The 22,218-nt window shown below is 36.0% G+C and overlaps 3 protein-coding genes across 3 annotated transcripts; 2 read left to right on the top strand and 1 right to left on the bottom strand.

Moving 5' to 3' along the window:
• The first annotated feature begins 319 nt into the window (after positions 1 to 319).
• LOC148197431 (3-oxoacyl-[acyl-carrier-protein] reductase, chloroplastic-like) lies at positions 320 to 2,893 on the top strand. Its single transcript, XM_088093685.1, has 6 exons — positions 320 to 340; positions 1,746 to 1,820; positions 1,970 to 2,104; positions 2,189 to 2,282; positions 2,389 to 2,471; positions 2,721 to 2,893. Exons 1-6 carry the CDS (start codon positions 320 to 322, stop codon positions 2,751 to 2,753), a joined length of 441 nt encoding a protein of 146 aa, XP_087949811.1. The 3' UTR covers positions 2,754 to 2,893.
• Positions 2,894 to 9,986: 7,093 nt separating this feature from the next.
• LOC148197430 (uncharacterized) lies at positions 9,987 to 10,531 on the top strand. The gene is made up of 2 exons (XM_088092722.1): positions 9,987 to 10,178; positions 10,268 to 10,531. Exons 1-2 carry the CDS (start codon positions 9,987 to 9,989, stop codon positions 10,529 to 10,531), a joined length of 456 nt encoding a protein of 151 aa, XP_087948848.1.
• Positions 10,532 to 11,826: 1,295 nt separating this feature from the next.
• Positions 11,827 to 21,667, bottom strand: LOC148197429 (uncharacterized). Its single transcript, XM_088093684.1, has 4 exons — positions 21,055 to 21,667; positions 12,450 to 13,849; positions 12,133 to 12,356; positions 11,827 to 12,061 (listed from the first exon to the last, which is right to left on the bottom strand). The coding sequence occupies exons 1-4, from the start codon at positions 21,665 to 21,667 to the stop codon at positions 11,827 to 11,829; spliced, it is 2,472 nt and encodes an 823-aa protein (XP_087949810.1).
• Positions 21,668 to 22,218: the final 551 nt, after the last annotated feature.

Genomic DNA, 22,218 nt, shown 5'->3' with positions numbered 1-22,218 from the left:
GCTTATTAAGAAGCTTGGGATGCAGATTTTTTGCTCTTCCATTCCACAATGCACTCACGGTCCAGCAGCTTCAAGCCAAGCAAAATGGAAGAAAGCAAGCTAGTTCACGGTATTGGAGGTGCAGCAAAAAGCTAGGAAGAGTTTCAACATCCAAAACTTGGAAGCTGCAAAGAGAAGAGAAGGAGGCCGTGAGGTGAGATGGTCCAGCAGCCGTGAGCAAAGGAGCTGGAATGAGGACGTGTTGAAGCAGCCATGGAAGAGAAGAATTGATCCATTGTCTTGGTCTTGAAGAAGGAGAGCTTAGCTATCTTCACGGATGATGGCAGAGAATCTTGGGGTTGTAAGTATAGTTACCAAAAGATCTAGAATGTTAGTGTTGCTTTTCACTACACACCATGATTTAAGGGTCCTATAATGAAGATTGGACGTCATAACATCACATTTTCATTGCTCTACCATAGTTGTAAATCAGAGAACACCAAAGTGTTATTCTTCTCAGTAAAATAGGTTTGGATTTGTTGAAATTGATCTCAAATTCAAGTTTGACAAGTAGAAAAGCAAAACTAAGATAAATGTTATTAAATATGATTAAGCAATTTTTAATAAAAATTAATTATTAACAAAACTGATCAGTGTTTTTTCATGCTGGGTAACTGGTTTGTTTGTTTTAAAGTTTAAGAAATAAAGAACTTTACACACTTATCAAGGCAAAAACACTTTCTCCATTCCAATTTGCAGGAAGGTGAAAATTCGTTCCTTTTTGTTTAACTAACATGAGGTTTACATTCTAAAAGCACACAACTCAACAAAACAATTCGTTAGAATTATTGCATGATCTCATATTCATGACTACTTTTCAAAGGGCTGTTTCTGTTGAATGAGAATATATCTCCCAAAAATGAAAATGCATGAATGATTATAAAAAAATAAAAATTGTTTTCTTACAAAAATGAAGATGTTCAGATTTTTGGCTATAAAATGAGACAAAATCCTTGAGGGAGGATGTTCAGATTTTTGGCTATAAAATGCAAGCAGCAGCAGAGAATGAAAGTCATTAGATTTGAGGAGTAGGAATTAGGAAGAGTTTTACGTTGGTTTTCATTTTTCCTCCTCCCCTTTGGGGAGGCTTTGGATTTGTTTTCTAGTTTTTAATTTCCAGTGTGTTTTTCAGTTGATTGTTGTTAAATTTTTATCTGTGAATTACCTTTGGTTTAAAATTCCATTTGCACGTTTAAATCTTTGATCAAATCTACTGGTGCACCCAAAAGAAAACAATCTAAAACAGGACTGACTATCACATGAATCAGTTTCAACATGCTTCCTAAATTAATCCACATGTGTATTAAAAGTAACCCCTTCAACCTTTATACTTTCAATATACCAGTAACAGAGAAAATTGCATACCAACAAATATAATTAAAAGGAACAAGTGATAATCATGTAGCAAGAATCCAATCATACACAAAATAGGATGGGTTATGCTTGTTGACCTGTTGGGTTTGGCATTGTTTTGCTAACCCTGTTACCTGTTGGGACTCAATGATTCAAAACACACATTCTAGAATTAAAGAAAATCTTGTCATATTGAAATGAAAGTGGAGTTTATTCTGATAACCTATGCTAACATCATCTTAGGCTTTTTGTAACTTATTTTATTTACATTTTCTCATCCAATTATTATGTTCAAAATTTTAAGTTCATGTTAAATCAAGTATAGCTAGTTTTCTTTTCTTTCATTACTGGAGCCAATCTTACATTACCGGAGCCAATGGTTTGCTTTTTTACAGGCAGCAGCAAAGATTATGACAATGAAAAAGAAGGTGACTACTACCGTAATAGAACCCTTTGGCCATTAAATGGTTCTTTTTTCTCGATTCATCAGTTTGTGTTTTATTATGTTTATATGCTAACAACAATGTCTATGTAAATACTAGATAATATGATATCATAGTTTCTGTTACTTTTGCAGGGAAGGATAGTCAACATTACATCCGTTATTGGTCAGGTTGGCAATGTTGGACAAGCTAACTATAGTGCTGCAAAGGCAGGGGTAATTGGCCTCACAAAAAGTGCTGCCAGGGAATATGCTAGCAGAAACATCACTGTAAAATCTTTGAGCCTGATAGTCAAAAGGCAGGTTTTTATTATTGGTTGACAGGGTTAATTACAACTCAGCATTTCATAACAGGTTAATGCACTAGCCCCTGGATTTATTGCATCTGATATGACTGCCATGCTACGACCAGACATGGAGAAAAAAAGATTAGAGTTAATCCCCTTAGGTGAGTGACTGAAATACTTTTAACTCTGAAACTCTTTAACCATATCTTTAAATAATTGAAGATTTGCATGTTGCTAATAGCTATTGGTCTTTTACCTCGGATTCAGGAAGATTTGGTCAACCAGAAGAAGTTGCTGGACTTGTGGAATTTTTGGCCCTTAATCCTTCTGCTAATTACATCACTGGACAGGTCATTTATTAATTTCCCTATTAATATTGGTTTTCTAAATATAGAACTAACTATTGAGTTCTATCATATTAAACTATCCATATCTTATTTGTTATTAAAGAAAATCTTGTCATATTGAAATGAAAGTGGAGTTTATTCTGATAACCTATGCTAACATCATCTTAGGCTTTTTGTAACTTATTTTATTTACATTTTCTCATCCAATTATTATGTTTTGCGTTTATGTAAACCATAATTTCCACGTAACAGGTGTTCACCATTGATGGAGGTATGGCAATGTAAATCTCAGGAATCTGTTTCCGAATATAGCAATTTGAACTTCTTTACATCACAGTTCATCGCACTTGAATATGCAGATCCTGATGATCAGACTTGGTTCACTCACAGGTCTAACTATCGAATCTATTTTTTCTTGGATTGAACTCCTTCATAACTATTTTGAAGAGTTTTTGCAGCAACCCTTAACTATAATGCAACCCATATGCAGCAACCCTTAACTATAATGCAACATATATGCCAAAACAACCTTTACCTACCTTTGCTCCAAAATCATTGCAAGTAGAAATTTGAAACACAGACTAAACTCAATTTCAATCAAGGTTAAAATTTCTATTCAATCGGAATATACCAAAGAGCCAAACGACAACATTGGGCTCAATACATTGTTATCATTCTGCTATTTTTTTATGTCCATCCCCTTTAAAACGAAAATAGGGCAAAAAAGAACCGAAATAGAGAAGAGGAAGAGGGAACATGATACCTGAACCGTTAGCCTTGAACCGTTAGCCTTGAAACGAAGGAGCCCTACAGCTTGAGGCAACGCGCACTTATGAAAACAACAACTGAAACGAAGGAGCAAAGACGCCACACGCAGATGAAAAGGGCAGAGGATGTAAGCTGAAAAGTAACCAGAAACGAAACAAAGAAGAAAAGGACGAAGAAGGAACGTGATACCTAAAACGACAACCCTACAGCTTGGGAGACCTTGCACTGATGTAAAACGAAGGAAACACGCACTAATGAAAGCATACGCAGATGAAAACGTCTAAGCAGAGAGAAACGCGAATATCGTCTAAGCAGAAACGAATAAGGTCGAAGGAGAAGCGCGAACTGAAATTGTTTTAATAATCATAGATATCGCTTAATATAAAACGCATTATCTATTGTGTTCCATACAGAGCGCTAATTTAAAGGGCGTTATTTATTTGCTCTTTCATAGATAACGCTCCTTTAAATACGCGCTATTTATTGATATATTTTAAATTATAGAATTAAAAAATAATATTAAAAATTTATAGATAGCGTATTTTTAAAAAAGAGTTATCTATTTTCCCAGTTATAGACAGTGTTTTTTTAAATAAGCGCTATCTATTGGTTCTCCAAATTCATAGATAGCGCTTATTTCAAAAAGCGCTATCTATTTGGCGCTATCTATTTGCATTTTTGTAGTAGTGTCACCTCTTGAACTGATTGATTATTTTGTCATGCTTGGAAGTGCTTGGATAGTTTCATGAGTATCTACTTTCTTTGATTTTGTGTTGGATATTGTCTACTTCTTTTCTTTGTCCAGATTTCTTGAGGAATGTGTAATTCTGTTTGTTTCCTTGTGAGTCTTTATTTTCTGTGTGTCGACGTTGTGTCACCTTCTTAAAAGCCCTTTGAACTATTCCCTGATTTGCGTCTTGATTTTGCCCAGGAGTGCAAAAGACTAAGTGTGGTCTATTTTGATGAACCAATATTTTCCTCACTTCACTTAGTTTAATGTGCTAGAATTAGTCGGGGAATTATGCTTAAACGTCCGATATTTTCCTGTTTTTCCTAATTGTGCTTAATTTGATCGGAAATTCTTATTTTAACTAATTTGAATTATCTGAGCTTATTGTTTTGCATTATTAATTATGGGAAAATTTTGGATAACTTTTTGGGACATTAGAAAGCTAAATGAGTAATGGAAATTGAGCCAATGCATCTTAGCCATTTTTATTTTCGCTGGCTGCCGCGTGAATGTTGTGTCAACTTGTGTGTCTTCGTTTGAGTTCAATTCTTATCCGTTTTCCATGCAATTTTTTTTCATAGTTTCGTATGGATGTCTATTTTCACGTATAGTTTTTATTTTGTTCAAATTCGTTCTGTGTTGTTCCCAGTATTTTTTTTTACTCCCCTATGTCATTCCAATGCTTGCTGTTTGAGTGATTTCTAATCTGTTGCATTGTTTGCTTGTTGTTTAGTAATTGTGGTGGCTGGAATTGATCATTGGATGATGCTAAGACCTCCCAACACTCTTAACCAAGTCCTTTAATTCTTGAATTTTAAGAAGCAAAATGGAAGGGCCCACATAGAAGCACATGGTCCAGCCGAGAAAATGAATTGGAGGTGCTGCCACGTTTTCTTGGAAGTGTCACAGCCCACACGCTGGCAGCAAGGGGTGCACATAGAAGCTGGATTCATTTGGGAAGAGGCACTTACGGCCTTGATCCAGCAAGAAGAGAAGAACACACACGGAACTAGGTCTCCACGGGAATTGAAGCACACGGCCCACACTTAGGAGGTGGCATCCAGCAAGGGGCAGCCACGTTTGCAGCAGCGTGGGGTGGTCCAGCAAAATAGGGGTGTGTCCAGCAGCACTTGGGCTTCATGCGGAGAATGGGAAGCATAGGGGTGTCCAAAGCAGAGGCAGCACATGGGCTGAATGGAGGAGCAGCGTCCCACATGGAGGAGGGTTTTTAAAAACCCGTGATGCTGGAAAGAAAAAGTGTGCCGGTCCTGGAGCTGTTCCAGCCGTCACCTGGTGATAAAAACAAAGAATGGATTTTTGGCTTGAAAGGAGGAGTGCACGGAGACTTAGATAGGGATTGGTGTGCACGTTTTTTTTCTGGGTTCCAGTAGGGTAGTAGAGGGATGCAGTGAGTGAGAGAGGTCCACGGAGACAATGGCAATCTGGAGAAGTGCAGCCTTGGTCCACCAACACATGAATGTCTCGGCAAAAAAATGGTCCATGTAGCAGTATAGTGTATGAAGTTTTTGATGCTTTCAATTCCTTGGGTTTGTTTGCACGGTGGAATGTTTTGATGTTAGAAATTATACTTTCATTTTGCTTTAAGATATTTGGACGATCCTACTAGAAGACTTACATGTTTCCACTTTGTTTCCACCTTGAAATCAACATGCTTTTGCTTGCCTTTCTTTTAGATAATGCCGTTTTGTTGGGTCCAGTAACAGCCCCCCCTTTTACATCTTTTCACTTTGTTTTGTTTCTAATTTGAAGAGAAACGTGAATTCATACTAGGTACAGCACCGGTTTTGCTTTCTTGGAATAGTTATGTTTTTAATCTTAAAGAAATGAATCACAATGCTTCTTTAATCTAGCTTAATGGTTACGTGAATTGGTATATGATGTGTCATGCATTATCTTATTTCTATGTATTGCATTTTAGTGGATTTAAGCCAATGGGAATTGAAATGAGTTCTTTGTTGCACATGCTTCCAACGTTGGCTTCTAGTTGAATGAAGAGTACATTTAATTTTCTTGTATTTAGTAATAGAGATGTTTTGGGAAAGGTGATATATGGTGATGGACTTTTAATTCCTTTCTTGGATAAGAATAGCATGGTGTGAATTCTTTAATTAAAGATTGTAGAATGGTCACGTGAAGTGTAACATTGAAGTTCACATTGAATTTTTTTATTTAGTGTTTGGAGAATAAATGGGTGCATGGACCTTACGGTTGCTGGAAGTGCTAGAAGGAAGTAGTCTTCCTTTTATTCAACTCTTTCTTTCTATAGGAAATAGTTGTAGTGTCACGGCATTTAGGGAATTTTTAGAAACAATTTCACTTTCAAAAGTTTAATTTCCGTAATTGTGCGTCTCTGCAATTTACTGTTCCGCATTTTATTTTCACTGTGATTTCGATTTTTATTGTTTAATTTCGTTTTTACTATTTACTGTTTTATTTTTACGGTTTGTTAATTTACTACTTTCAACATTTACATTTTCCTGCACAAAAACAACCATCAAATCCCCCCACTACGTGTTTGATCTGAGACTGAACCAAAATTGGTCCTTGAGAGACGACCTAGGAGTCACTTCCTAGTACTATACTGCATTCTTTTATGCACAATTTTTGTGGGAGGTGCGACCCTCTCATCAACGAGGTTAATACAACTTATACTTAGAAGAAATGTAGGTGAGAGGACACCTGTCATTATTGACGTGGTCACTTGAGTAGCATCTGGACCAATTGCAGATGTATTTAGGTCTTACCTTGGAGTACTAGCACGGGATTGTATCTCTATACTTACTCCATCCTTTGACCATGTATTTGAGGTTGATTGGAATCTTTTCTAGGAAGATCTATTGGTAAGTTAATCCATATTGCTCCAAATTCTAGTTTCATTATATTGATAAATTTTTATTGATATAAGGTTATTACTTTCTTTACTATAGATGGCATTTGATATCCCAAATGTCGCGAGCCTAAGGAGTAGGTGTTTACCTGCAATTGCAGAAAAATTTCGGGGCTTTAAGAGAAAATTGATGTCCATATATATATTTTGAGCAAAAAGTAAAGAAACTCCATGTTCTAAATTGATACGTTGTCGTTGAAGCCATCAAATTAATACTACTTTTCAAGGAAACTTGAGTATTGCCAAGTTAGTAATCAAGAAAGTAGATTCCAAGATGTTGAAGGATTACCAAATTAATACTACAATTATGATGAAATAGGCTAATTCCACTACTTTCCAAGATAGATTCATCATTTGTTATCCACAGATAAATGTTCAATTGATTATTATTCAAGTTTCAAATTAATTAAAGTACATTCTTAATTAATTGAAGGGCGATCATGCATTTAACCAAAGTAGATTCTCAATCAAATGCAAGACCTTTCTAGATTATTCACATTGAATTCAACCAAAGTACATTCTCAATCAAATTCTATTGTGTTTAATCATGTCTATTCTTAAATCTCCTAACCAAATTAAAACTTAATTAATCAAAGTAAATTCTCAATTAATTGTAGTTTAAATTATTACCACCAACCAAAGTACATTCTCAATTCATAGTAAAAACTCGTTTAATCATATGAAAGTTCCTAAATTTAATCAAAGTAGATTCTCAAGCAAACCTAGAAACCCTTGAACTCATATGATTAATATGCATGTAGATTCAAACACGTTATGATGCAAAAATCATTGCTTTTAAAATGATTGAGAGATGAAAGACATAAAATTAATCAAAAGAAACAATTTCGCTAATTCAACTTAACCTCAAATTCATGATGAAATTATAGTTGAATAGACCTAGAAGCTTAGCCCTCCATAAATGGAGTGAAACCTATGATGTAATAAAAGTGAGAAGAGTGGTGGATGCTTGCTTCCAGTGGAGGAGTTTGAGAATGAATGAGTTATGATTTCTGCCTCCCCTGGGTCTCTTTATATAGGCTTGATTGGGCTTATACGCTAAATCTTCTGTTGGTAAGATCTTTTATCTTATATCTAATATCTTCCAAGTATTCAACAGATTTAATCAATTTTTGAGAATATTTGATAATATCTTTTCTAGATTCAAAAAGATTTGGCAAATATTATCTTTTGATATTTATTGATATAGTTAAATAAAAAATCAAATAAAATATCTTAAGATATATTTTCTCCAAATTATCTTTTAAAAGATCTAACAAATTTGAACTTGCCCAAAATTACAATTCAACCCTTTTTATTATATTCAAAATTGCACAAAAGTCCAGAAATTTCCTCTAATTGCACTTTAGCCTTTTCTTTCTTTTCAAAATTGCAATTCAAACTTTAATTCCAGCTGCATCAACAAACATTAGACTCTCCAAAATAATTTATGCAACTAAAATCACATTTTAAGTCTCTTTAATTTCCAAATCCGATAAAGCCAATCATGCAAATTTTTTTTCAAATCAATCATTTAAGCATAACTATTCCACTAAAATTTTGAAATTAAATCTAAAATGTAGGTATAAATATGCACTCATCACACCCCCACACTGATCCTTTTGCACTCCTGGGAAAAATTGATTAATTCCAAGACTTTGTTATGGGTTATTTTATTCCATATTTGCATTTGGATCACAAGAATGAATAACACTACATATATATCAATAATCTAGAAATCAATTTGTCATGGACATGCAAATGAAATCACTATATTCTTCACACATGAGTTGACCTTTTGAATTCACAAGAAAATCAAATATGAAAGATATCACTCAAGTCAAAATACCCATGTAAGTAGACACCCTTGATATTTAGCAAGACTCTAACATTCACATACTTCAAAAAACATGCAATTATTGATCATGAGAGCTTTTTAAAGGTTCTATTGAGGCCAAGGCAAAGGTAGGTATTTTTTTTGGAATTTCTGAGTTTTTGAAATTTATATAGAAAGAGTAATGACACTTTATTTCAAAAATAACTTTATTACTTGCTCTTTTAAGGAAGATTTTTTTTTTCTCTTTTCCTTTTTTTTTTCTTTTTTTTCCCAAAACTATGACTTTTTATCTTCCTTTTTGTGAATCTTATTATTTTGTGGGTGAGGTACTCACCCACACACTTATTCACCACTTACTTCTAACACAATCCATTATTCCTTCTTCTTTCCTAAGGTAAGGAACATATGATTTTTCTTCTTTTCTCATTTGATAATGACTGAAAACAAGGAAAATAGTCTTAAGGCTCAAAGGATTTTCCAATGGATTAATATTAGGGCAATTTTATTTGGCCAAGTAGTTAAAACAATAAATGCCTCAATCATATTAAATCATGCATATTACCTCAGTTGCACCACACAAAATCAATCTAAATATTAGAGTATCAACAAAACATGGGAAAATCACTCAAGAAAAATAGGTATGGCACGTGATGGTCCATCCTTAACATTAAGTCCAAAAATCACATGGTTCAAATTTCTTTCACAAAAGATTTAATCAAGAAATTTTCGATTCAACTCAATCAGCAAATCATAGAAGCAATCCACTCATATCAACATAACTCATTTTTTGTCTTGAATTCATGATCATCCCAGTTATTGATTCAAACTCTCAAATCCATTGTAAATATTTATTTTAAAAAAAAGGTTTAATCATTCACGAAGTCCCTATTTTCGCGTGGAATCTCAATTTAGTCCCTTAGTTTCTGGAATTCTCAATTGGGTCCCAAATTTATGAAAATTGCAACAATTGGATCCTTTCCGTTAAATTGTGTCCAACGGCGTTAGTGTGTGTCTGACGTGGCACGCTGTAGTCAGTTTCTTAACTGATGTGGCTGACTAAAGCAGGGGTAGTGAAGCACGTGGATAATAACAATTTTTTAAGTAAAAGGAAAATAAATGTTTTAAACCAAAATGGGGATTCAGATTTTGAATTGATCGAATTAGGGATTGGGATTCTTCTGAGTACTTCTAGGGTTCGATGCATCCAAAGTTCATTTCATTTCACAAATTGGGGTATCAATTTGGGTATTTAGGGTTTAATCGAAGTTGTGGTTGAAGATGCATCCTTGTTCGTCTTCGTCATGCAGCGGGTGGCGGAAGCAAGACAGTAATGTGGTCTGTGGTGGTGCTCGAGGTGTTAAGAACAACAATGATGGTCCGTTGTGCTATTGTGGGATGAAATGTGTTGTCAGAACTGCAAGAACAGTTAAGAACAGAGGCAAGCAATTTTGGGGCTGCCCTAAGTTCAAGGTAAGGTTTTTTGTTGGGTTTTTTGTTGTTCTTATTTTGAGTTCGAGTGTGCCCTGATTGGTGCCCTGATTGGTGTTTTGTTGTAACAGAATGGTGGTGAAGATGGTGGTTGCAATTATTTCACATGGTGTGCAGATGATGGGGTTGTTGAAACGAAAACGAGTGCAAAGTGTGAAGGCAAGTCTGAGTCTTTGCTGAACAGAGAAGCAATGGAAGGTGGATGGAAGATTATAAGGGATTTGGACTTGTCTGTGAAGAAATTGGGAAATAGGCTTAATGTCTTGTTAGGGATTGTCTCTGTTCTTGTTGTGGTGAACATTATTGTACTTACAATAGTGTTTTTTCGTTCATAGGAATGATTTCATTGTACTTATGATGGAATGTACTTAGAATGCAATGAACCAAAGTTATTTTGACTATAAAAGTTTATATTGTTTGTAACTTTTGGTAAGGAAGTAATTCAAAGTATTGATTGAAACTTTTGGCCAAAATAGTCTTCGTATTGAACTATCAACTAATAAGCACAATCATATGAAGTGGTTTCAAAGTGAACTAATAAGCACAAATTACATAAACTTCATACAATTTTCATTAATCTCAACCACTATATAAAAGTAGAATGTGTTGATCTTTCTGAGTCATGCCCATTTTCGATGATTCCTGGAGATTTATGGATATAGTTTGGCAGAACAGTTCATTAATCTCAAGCAAAACCACACTGGAACTTTTATAACCATGTTAAAATCAAAAACATAACCATGTTAAAAGATCAACATAACATCAATGCACAACAGATAAATGGAACCAAATTAAGCATATCTGCCGAAATTTAATTAATCTAAAGTAGTACATAAAACTGCTGTCATACAGACCAAATTAACCATAAAAACAGCATCAAGTTCCATCAGTTATCAACTGTAGTACCACAATAACGTTTTCCTACATCTACTGCTTTTGTACATAATGTTTTGTAGCCTAAAAAGATTACAAAATTTCATTCCTACTGTCTACTACGGTTGATTCCCAAAGTGATGTGCTATTTCAGATTGTTGAGTGGATGGAGTTGCTTGGGTTGCTGATGTAGTGGGCACAGTTCCTGCTTGGGTTGCTGATGGGCAACGAGTTCTGTTATGGCCATGTTCTCTACATATGCCACATCTCTTCTACAAGCCAGATTTGGTCATTCTTGATTCATCCTTCCTCATTTCCCATTGCTCTAGTCTTCGTTTTCTCTTTGGTCTTCCAGGCAATACTCTTTTGTGTGGTGGAGACACATTAGGATATGGAGTAATGTTCCACATGTTGGCTCCATTTAAGGGATATATAATTGTTGAATATGTCTCCTCATATCTGGACTTCATGTAGCAAGAGTCAATAAATTGTTCTCCATCAATGTTGAGGAACTTCATTGCAGCCAATGAATGACAACAGGGGATTCCAGTATCATCCAAGTTCTGCATGTGCATGAGGAGTCATCTATGTTGACTACGAACTTATCTCCATTGTTAGACATGTGACGAACTTTAAATAGCTTGTTGCCTGACCAACTGTGTAGAAGAAGACAACAATAATTATTAACCACAGTAGTAAATTAATATAACATAGAAGTGATTACTGGAATTTACCTAGGAATCCAATTTTTAGTTAACTAAGATTCCTTTCTAAATCTGGATAGGATCTTGGGACAAATGGATCCAGTAAATGATGATATGCTTGACCTGTTCTTGGCCCATCTTTGCATGAGGTAAAGCCGTATCGTCTCCAACAAAGTAATTATGGGTTTACTCCTGGCAGAAACGAGGACACTATTGAAGCCCTCACTCATATTGTTTACTAAGGTGTCAGATTTAGCTCTTTTAGTGAACCTTGATCTTGACCAATACCTACAACAAATAATAGAATTATTATTAACATTATATGAATAAGAAATTATGTTCTACTTTTGAAGACTAACCTTGGAGGGATGGCAATCAAATGCTTATAAGCATCTTCGTTCACTGCTCTTATGTTTCTCATTTCCATCTCCCATGTTTGTGGATGTGTGGCTGTAGCTGCCCTCCACATTAAACGCTTCAGGTTTTTACCAGGGTATTTCTTCCTGAAGTTGGCATACATATGCCTCACGCAAAACCTTTGATCAACTCTAGGAAGCAATTCATCTATTGCATGAAGTAGACCCTGCAATACAATATACAAGTAATGAATACAGCCAACAAATACTTAAGAACCTAAAATTAAAATGTACAATTACAAATTAACGATTACTATTACCTTTTGCTGGTCTGATATAAAGGTAAATGAAGAACAAATTTCAGCCCCTCCAAGGTCATCTACCAACAGTTCCAAGAACCACCTCCATGAATCCTTGTTCTCAACTTCAACAACACAGTATGCAATTGGCAACATCTGCTCATTCCCATCTCGGCCCACAGTTGTTAACAACTCACCACCGTACTTACCTTTCAAAAATGCTCCATCTAAACCAATAATTGGCCTGCATGACATAAAACTGTCTTTGCAAGCCTTTAAACATACATAGAATCTCTTGAAAACGACTTTACCCCCCACATCCTCAACCTTTAGTTTCACTGTTGACCTAGGATTTTTGGCCACCAACTCATGGGCATAATCATATAACCTTTTATACTGCTCTTTGAAAGAGCCATCAATTTGCTCTATTGCTATGTTTTTGGCCCTATAGGCCATACACCTTGAAATACCAATGTTCCATTTCCTTTGAACTTTTTCCCTTATATCCACACCCTTAACTGTAGGATTATCTCTAATAGTTTTCTGTATCTTTTTGCTCAACCACTTGGCATCAATTAATTTAAGGTTGAACTCCCTGCTGCAGGTATGGTTGTCCACCATTGTTCTCAATTGCCATGTTTTCACTGCCTTCATATAACCACAATATAACTTCCAAGGGCATTTACCTTTTGCACCCACACACTTCAACCTCATTCTTTGTTTATCATTCTTAGCAAACTTAATATTTCTTCCATTATCCAACGCATAATTTTTTATAGCCTCCAAAATGTCTTGCTTTTCAGCAAAATATGTCCCAACTTCCCACTTAAAGTCAACCATACTTTTTGGCAACACAAATGTTGCAAAAGTCCCATAACCCTCTACATCGGTATCGTCTTCATCACTTTCTGCTCCACTAATTAATTGTTCAGATTCCCACTCATCATCTGACAAACCTCTATCATTCCCACCCTCCACGTTAACATCAAACATGCGGTCAAAACTCACACTGGAACATGGTCCACTGGAGTCATTTGACATACTTTGGACTTCCACTTCCACATTTCCCTCAAAATCTGTATGTATATCATCATCTATATCACAACCAACATTGACATCAACAAGCCCCTCGAACCACTCATTATTTCCATCACCACTACCATTCTCAAAAGAGGAATTCCAGCTTCGGATTTCCACATTTGCTTCAACTTCATTCTCTTCTACACCTTCATGTTCACCATCACCACCAACTTTCTGAACTTGTTCAAGTCCATCAACCTCTTCCTCCATAACAGCCTCAACTTCCACTTCTTCACCATCACCACCAACTTCCTGAACTTGTTCAACTCCATCAACCTCTTCCTCCATAACAGCCTCAACTTCCACTTCTTCACCCATCTCTTCAAACACACCACCAACTTCTTGATGGACGAACGCCCGAGGAGAGGCCGACGACGCGACGTGGACTCCTTCGAAGCTTCCTCCAGAGATGAACGCAGCGGAAAAGTACACGAAGCTCTAGATTCAGAGCTTACTCAAAGGAAACCTACTAAACTAAGAACAGACTCAAGAAAACCCTAAGATCTAAGGTTTAATCGGGAGATAACCCTAGAGACACGAAGGAAACCCTAGAAAAGGGGGAAAGCTGAAAATGAACCGATGAATCGGTTCAAACTCAAGATTAAACGGTAGGAAAGCTAGATTACTCAGAGGAAAGTGGATTAAACGGTAGAAAAGGGACAACAATCGATGGAAAGTCTGGATCGAAGGTGAAACAAGGTTTTAATCGGGGGAATCAAAAGAATTGGTGGAAGAAGATGGATCTGTGAGGAAAAAGAAGATTACCGTGATGGAAGCAATGGCTTATGACGAAGAGAGCTCTCGAGAGAGAGTGAGATGCTCTGTGATGTGCAAGGAATGTGCGAGAGTGAAATGCGAAATGAAATTTCGTTTCTGATTCGCGAGAGGAATATGAGGGAGCTGACGCGGGACTGAATGGAGAGCGTTGACGAGCGGATTGAAGTAACGGTGATGATGTGTGATGAGAGAGAAGCACGGTGGAATGGAATATGGAAGGGAAAGAGTGTGCTTGGAAGGTGGCTAGAGGGAGTCTTTGGACTCTCTAGCCTGACTTTCAAGAGAGAATTATTTCTGATTTCAGAAAATTTAATTCTCATTAATCTCAAAAGTCACAATACAATAAAGGAGCTGGGTATTTATAGTAACCCATGCTCCTTAAGAGCTAAACTATAAAAGGTAAAAATACAAAAGGAGGACTACGTCAAGTACGATTCCATCATACCCTCCCTCTTTTAAAAAAAATTTGTCCTCAAATCTGGCAATCGCCTTATGAAGAAGCTCCACACAATCTTTGGGAGCATGGCCATCTTGGAGTGGCCTTATTCTTTTATATTAACTTTTTCTTCCTCCTGGATCAAACACAAATCTGCAATAAACATCAAATATATTTTCAATTAATATCAATCCAAGAAAGAATTTTTCTATAAAAACAAGGAAATAAGGACTTCTAATATTTTGTTTAGTAGTCTTTGTAAATTTTAGAAGTCCAAATTCACTTTTGTCTTGAGTTATTTCTTTCCTTAAAGATAAGAATAACTCAAGATATGAATTGTCATATTTTGAAAAGGTTTCCATGGAATATGAGATGACAATTTGTTTGAAAGAGAAGTTAAAATTTAAAAAATAATCAATTATTGGAAAAGAAGTAAAGATTTGGAAACCTTCCCTTTTAGGTTCCATGGTTTTTGAAAGAATAGGATTTGCCACCAAGAACAATTTCTCCTTTTCTTTCTTCTTTCTTTCTTGCCTTTCTTTCTTTCCTTCTTCTTTTCTCTCTTCTTCTATTCTTTTATCTTCTTCTCTTTCTTCCTTTTCTTCTTCTCTTCTTCTCTCTTCTTCTCTTCTTAATTCCTCTCTTCTTCTCTCTTCTCTTTTCTCTATTTCTTCTCTCTCTCTTCTCTTCTTCTTTCCTTTCTTCCTTTTCTTTTCTCTCAATCTCTCTTTCTCTTTTCTTATCCTTGATCTCCTTAAGTCTTGCCCTAAATTCTAATTCTCTACAAAGAAATCCATGATCATTTAAACTCTCAATAAATGATTTTCCATCTTCAATGCAATCCCTAATTAGTTTTAGGTTTCTTTTAATGCTTGAAGGCACAAACTTTCTTCTCATGCAAGCTTTTAAATCATGCCAATCACGTATGGAGGACTTTCTACCTTTCCTAACATGATATTGTCTTTCATTCCACCACTCTCTTGCATGCACTTCTAACCTAGAGAGATATATACTAAGAACATAATATTCACTCTCTTCACAAAACCAAGGATTTATTTTATCAATTTCTTTTTCCCAAGCTAGGTATGTTAATGCACCTATGTCTTTACCAAAGGATGGAAGATTCCTAGCTTGTTTAAACATTTCATCAACTTTATCTAACCTAGAAGACCTATATGAACCATAAGAAGACATCTTTGTTTTTAAAAGTTTTCTTAATTTAAAGGGTTCAAAACTTTCACTTAAACAAGTCCCAGGTAAGAGAGGTGAGCTAAAGAGCTGCTTAAGTACCAAGTCTTGCCTTGCCAGAAATGTCTTAGGCTACTAACTAATTACCCCTTAAACTAAAATCACCTTTAGAAACAAAGTACACAACTCAAACAATCACAAACAATTAAAAGACTAAACTCTCGGACTATAGTGTGATAAGGCTTAAAGTTTAATCCCTTTTAGCCTAAATCACCCCTAAACGTGAACACAATTAAACAAACAAAACACTTTAGAAACCAGCGGACTCTAATGACCCCTACGAGATACACCAATAAAGTCAATAGTAAAGTCTACTCCTATGGTGAAGCTTGTAGCTTTGGCTAACAAGACACATTCACCTGTCTAGCTATGCTAAAAAAAACATTAAAGCAATCAAGAAAAGTTGCCAAGAGTTTGAAAGAGCACCAAGGACTCTTCCAAAGAACTTGGACTTTATAAAAGGCCCTTTTACAAAACAAAAGCTAAGGCTAACAGTAGGCTAACACAAGCCTATTACAAACAAATTGAAGAAAACAATTACAAAGAAAACAAGCTATGCTACTAGTCTTGTTCTTGAACGTCCTGGGTACGGTTCACTGCTGCAGGGCTTCACTTGATCAAAATATGGCCTTCAACTACCTCTCTCAGCTTAATCAAGAAATTAACTTGTCCAATCCTGCAACACAAATGAATCAAGGCTGTTGTCACTTACACCCTTAGTAAAACTAGTTTGCACAAAAATATAGGGCAGTAAGAACTTCCCTTTCTCTTGGCTGCACAAACTTTCTAGTAAGATTCTGCAGCTGCTTAATTAAACTCCTGGACAATTTGAATTCCAATGAAAGCAACTCTACACAGATAATTCATACCAATTCAGCAGATCAAGTAATTCAACAATGAACAATTTAAATCCAAAACAGTTTAAACAGTCAGAAGCAATTAAACTAGATAACTCCCTTTAGTTCAAAGCTTCCACATGAAGTGCTTAGGTTGCTGTTTTCTCAGTAAGTTTCTGCTCAAACTAAACTCTCAAATATCAGCTTTGCACACACCAAAATCAAACCAGATTCTATTAGACACATGCAAATGGTCATTATACCAGATTCAAAGAAATGTAAAATCTAAGCTGAAACCGAACTGATTAACAACCACCCCAGTCTAATCAAAATCAGATTAATCCAATACAATGCAGAACAATTCCAATTTAGAATTCAGATTGGCTAATCCTAGTGTACAAAAAAACTGTCATACCAGATTCAACACTTGAAATTATGCTAATCAAAGACAAGCTATAACAAGAAGAGTTCAACCAAAACAAAAGCAACTTAAGGTGAAAGAAACTCCCTTCAATTCAGATGGCTGCTACTGGTTGCTCAACGAATACACTCTTGTTGTTGTTAACCAGCCTTGGATCTCCTAGCTTTTGTCTACTCTTCCCTTTCACTCGGTCTGGTGCAACTGAGACATTGAATAATTCCTATTTGCTCTCAAACTGTTCCAAGTATTCTGCACAGTTAATTTTCAACCAAAATCAACAGGATATTCATTCAATATTATCATTTACATCACTTACTAGCTAAAACAGAATAGCAATTCACAACAAAGGGTAAGTTAGACAACTTCCCTATTTGAATGGTTGTTTCTAGCCTGTTTCAAGCTCCACACTGAGGTGTTCCTGCTACTGTTTCTTCAGTAATATTCTACTCAACTAATGATTCATTCACATCAGCTCTGCACACATAAATCTCAACAAAATCCAGCAACAGAATCCAGCAACTGCAAATGGACAGTGAATTAAATTCAGATTGGATGTAATTCAATGCAGAAACTAACCACCTAATTAATTCAAACGCCAAGTCCGAACTGGAATTTAGGTGCTTTAATCACTTCTTAAAACTGAAGGATGCATTGGCAAATCAAATAAATGGACAAAGAGTAATGTGAGGCAAATCAGAAATTGGCAGTTTTAAAACAGTGTTGTTGCACTTCCAGAAATGCTCATAAAACAATCAGCACATTATTTGAAAATCCTATGCATCTACCAAGTTCCCATAGGTCGTATCAAATCAGAATCAACATTCAACATGCCCAATTAAACCATGAAATCACAATTCATTTTCAAAACAGTGAATACATCATGAATTCAGCAAGCAATGTTTTAACTAAAATGAATGCAATGACAGTTTAAAGATTCACAAGCACAAATAACAATTCCAGGAAATCAATAATCAATTAAAACAACAGTGATTGCAGTTGCAGTTGCAACAAATCACAGTTGCTCTAATCTAATTACTCCAATTTATTTTCCTGCACAATGAACACAATCAACAAATGGTTAAATGAAACTGAACTCTCTTGCAAATGCCAAGGAATTTAGGCTAAATTAGCCTTACTAAGCTCACAGCACTGAGGTTTCTCTTTAAAAATTTAAAGCACATAAATGAAAAGGTTTGGAAGGGAGATTCTCCCTTGGCAGTTCAAGACTTGAGAGTCTTTTAGACCACCACCACCTAAGATGCTACCAAGCACACAAACCTTCTTTCAAATTCCAGAAACCAAAGTGTAAAAAACTTCTCATTTCAGAAAAAGGCTAGGCTAAACAAAGTAATGGACAATACAAGACAACCACCAAGAATGGAAGCACCAGATAATGAAACTGACAACACAGCAGATATATTGCTTAAGACAACTCTAGATCAGATGAATAAAGCAATTAAAATTCAAATTAAGAACAGCAGATCAGAGTTCACACGTGAAAGACAAAACCAAGACATTCAACAATGATAAGCAAGAAACAAAACTTTTGATCAAAGTGAGCACTCAAACTGAACCTAACATTAGCTCTAGAAAAGATTAAAAACACAATAAAAACAACCAAGCAAGTTGAATCAGAATATAAAATCACTATTCCAGTATTGACATTCTAAACTGTTTGAAGAAAGTTCTTAATTAAATCAGCTCAAATTGCAACATTCTTCACTTCTGATTTTGGAACCTCTATATTGAACTGCACAGGTCAAATTGCCTTTTACTTGTAAATTACACTTTTCACAACCTGTTTTTTTTTTTTTTAAACAAATTCACAGACCTTAAGCTCTTGTCACAGTTCAATACGATGTATAAAACTCAAACAGATACAAATTTCAGTTATACTGATTCAACTTTGCTCAAAACAAACACAACATGGTGGTTTTGAAAATGGGAAATTCGTTCTAGCTGCAATTACTCAAATCTGACCCTTATAACACCTTGAATATGTCAAATAAAATTGGTTTATACCAGAATAGGGCACACAAAAGTCGCAGCTATCACAGAAACTGGAATTTCACTTTTAAACAGCAAATTGTGCTTTAGAATAGCTCAAGTATACCACCAACTCTTATGTATTCAGAATTACAATGACTGAAAGCAACAATTAATATGACTCTAGAATTTGATGAAACTAGAAGCTTAACAATGAACTAATACTAAGCTGAATAGACACACAGTCAAGAACATTAAAACAGACTTCAAAGGAAAACCAGTTCGGTGTGGCTGGCCAAAAGAGAGACTGATGCTGCTGTAAGCATCTTGCACCCAAGCTCAATGCAACATTTCATAGCTTAATTGGTGTGCATTTGCTATCCACAAGCAGATTCAACTTTCAGCTCACAGAATTTCAAAAGTGCAATACAATTACATGTAATGGACAACATCAAAAACTCAAGACAGCTTCAGAGAAATGAAATGACATTAAAACTGTTGTTGAAGTCTGTCATCAAGCTCATTCAATTGAATGTCACTGCTTATGATGATGGACAGATCTTACTCAAAGCAAAAAAACTCAATTGAATCATAGTTAAACTCAGATTTAATTGACAATTAAAACAAACCACAAGACTAGAACATTACAGAATAAGATTCAGAAAATAAAAGACTCAAACAAATACTTGCACCGAATTAAAATGATCAAAACACTAACTCAAGGCTCAGAACAAGTCATAACACTCATGATAATGAAGGAAAATGATGAACAACTCTGAAATTCAACGAAACAAAACACAAAGAATCCCAACGAGACAAAACGAACAGAGGATGACATAAAACAGAAACGCGAATCATAATCAAAATGAACAAAATATGAATCAGACAAGACCGAATCGAAACAAAACGCAAAGAACAGAATCAAACCGAGACAAAATAAGATGAATGCATAGAGACGCGAAACAACGCAAGAATAGAAGACAACTCGAAATAGAGACGCGAAACACTTAACTCAGAATTAAACCGAACAACTCAGAATAGAGACGAACCGAGATACTTACCTTCGAAGCGTGTTCAACCTGGCTCTGATACCACTTGATAGACGAACGCCCGAGGAGAGGCCGACGACGCGACGCGGACTCCTTCGAAGCTTCCTCCAGAGATGAACGCAGCGGAAAAGTACACGAAGCTCTAGATTCAGAGCTTACTCAAAGGAAACCTACTAAACTAAGAACAGACTCAAGAAAACCCTAAGATCTAAGGTTTAATCGGGAGATAACCCTAGAGACACGAAGGAAACCCTAGAAAAGGGGGAAAGCTCAAAATGAACCGATGAATCGGTTCAAACTCAAGATTAAACGGTAGGAAAGCTAGATTACTCAGAGGAAATGTGCGAGAGTGAAATGCGAAATGAAATTTCGTTTCTGATTCACGAGAGGAATATGAGGGAGCTGACGCGGGACTGAATGGAGAGCGCTGACGAGCGGATTGAAGTAACGGTGATGATATGTGATGAGAGAGAAGCACGGTGGAATGGAATATGGAAGGGAAAGAGTGTGCTTGGAAGGTGGCTAGAGGGAGTCTTTGGACTCTCTAGCCTGACTTTCAAGAGAGAATTATTTCTGATTTCAGAAAATTTAATTCTCATTAATCTCAAAAGTCACAATACAATAAAGGAGCTGGGTATTTATAGTAACCCATGCTCCTTAAGAGCTAAACTATAAAAGGTAAAAGTACAAAAGGAGGACTACGTCAAGTACGATTCCATCACTTCTTCAACTCTAACAACCTCTTCCTCCAGAACAGCATCAACTTCCACTTCTTCACAATCAACATCACCACCAACTTCATGAACTTGTTCAAGTCCATCAACCTCTTCCTCCATAACAGCCTCAACTTCCACTTCTTCACCATCACCATTAACTTCCTCAACTTGTTCAACTCCATCAACCTCTTCCTCCATAACAGCCTCAACTTCTACTTCTTCACCCATCTCTTCCAACACACCACCAACTTCTTCAACTCTAACAACCTCTTCCTCCATAACAGCATCAACTTTCACTTCTTCACAATCAACATCACCCCTCTCTTTAACTTGTCCTTCATCATTACCAACATATTCCAGCATATGTATGACTTCGGGTTCAGAAACAGGGTGTATCAAAAACACATGCACCTCACCATTCAGCCTAGCTAAATTAGCCATATGCATGGCACCAGTGTCATCACACAGAGGCTCTAACTTATCATCCAACACTGAAGCCCCTCCTATAGAGTACCACATATCTTTAAGCCCATGGTATCCCAAAGATTTCACTACGCTAACAACCACGAAATAACTCCAAACATCTGGGTCAAACATAAACCTAGATGTCTCCCCCCCTTCATACTTAAGCTTCCCATCGTTAACTAATTTCCCTCCATGGTGAAAGACAACCTCAATATCCTTGTCCATGATGCAAAACACTATATATAAGTATTTATACACCTATAATGTAATCAATTGACGACAAAACATGTATTAAAACCATAACCAAAACGCACTCACACACACACACAGACAATTATCACTTTAAACATGGGGGGCATGGGGGACCACAACATTGCAATAAAAAATGGAACACAATCCGACGACGGGGACCACAACGTTGCAATCAAAAATAAAACACAATACATAGACGGGGACCACCACCCAACATCGCAATATAAAGGTTTGAAACAAAACCAAACTTTTACTGACCTGGACACTCCAGATTGCAACTGAAGAAGGTCCCACAACTCCGATGACGATGACAACTACACACTCTCTCAAGGTCAACTTTGATTAAACCCTAAATACCCAAATTGATACCCAATTTTGTGAAATGAAATGAACTTTGGACGAACCGAACCCTAGAAGTACTCAGAAGAATCCCAATCCCTAATTCAATCCGCACAAAATCTGAATCCCCAGTTTGGTTTAAAACATTTATTTTCTTTTTACTTAAAAAATTGTTATTATCCACG

This window comes from Vigna umbellata, chromosome 6 (genome assembly GCF_029865625.1).
Source record: "Vigna umbellata cultivar VRB3 chromosome 6, Vumbellata_1.0, whole genome shotgun sequence".
NCBI lineage: Eukaryota > Viridiplantae > Streptophyta > Magnoliopsida > Fabales > Fabaceae > Vigna > Vigna umbellata.
This window is presented reverse-complemented; position numbering and strand designations above follow the sequence as displayed.

Excerpts from the sequence above, each read along its gene's own strand:
- LOC148197429 (XM_088093684.1), bottom strand. The coding sequence starts at position 21,667 with ATGGACAAGGATATTGAGGTTGTCTTTCACCATGGAGGGAAATTAGTT. Across the intron at positions 12,357-12,449 it reads TTATATCAGACCAGCAAAAG|GGTCTACTTCATGCAATAGA; the intron begins GTAATAGTAATC and ends ATTGTATTGCAG. Across the intron at positions 12,062-12,132 it reads TTGATTGCCATCCCTCCAAG|GTATTGGTCAAGATCAAGGT; the intron begins GTTAGTCTTCAA and ends TATTTGTTGTAG.
- LOC148197430 (XM_088092722.1), top strand. The coding sequence starts at position 9,987 with ATGCATCCTTGTTCGTCTTCGTCATGCAGCGGGTGGCGGAAGCAAGAC. Across the intron at positions 10,179-10,267 it reads GGGGCTGCCCTAAGTTCAAG|AATGGTGGTGAAGATGGTGG; the intron begins GTAAGGTTTTTT and ends TTGTTGTAACAG.
- LOC148197431 (XM_088093685.1), top strand. The coding sequence starts at position 320 with ATGGCAGAGAATCTTGGGGTT. Across the intron at positions 2,105-2,188 it reads ATGCTAGCAGAAACATCACT|GTTAATGCACTAGCCCCTGG; the intron begins GTAAAATCTTTG and ends ATTTCATAACAG. Across the intron at positions 2,472-2,720 it reads CTAATTACATCACTGGACAG|GTGTTCACCATTGATGGAGG; the intron begins GTCATTTATTAA and ends TCCACGTAACAG.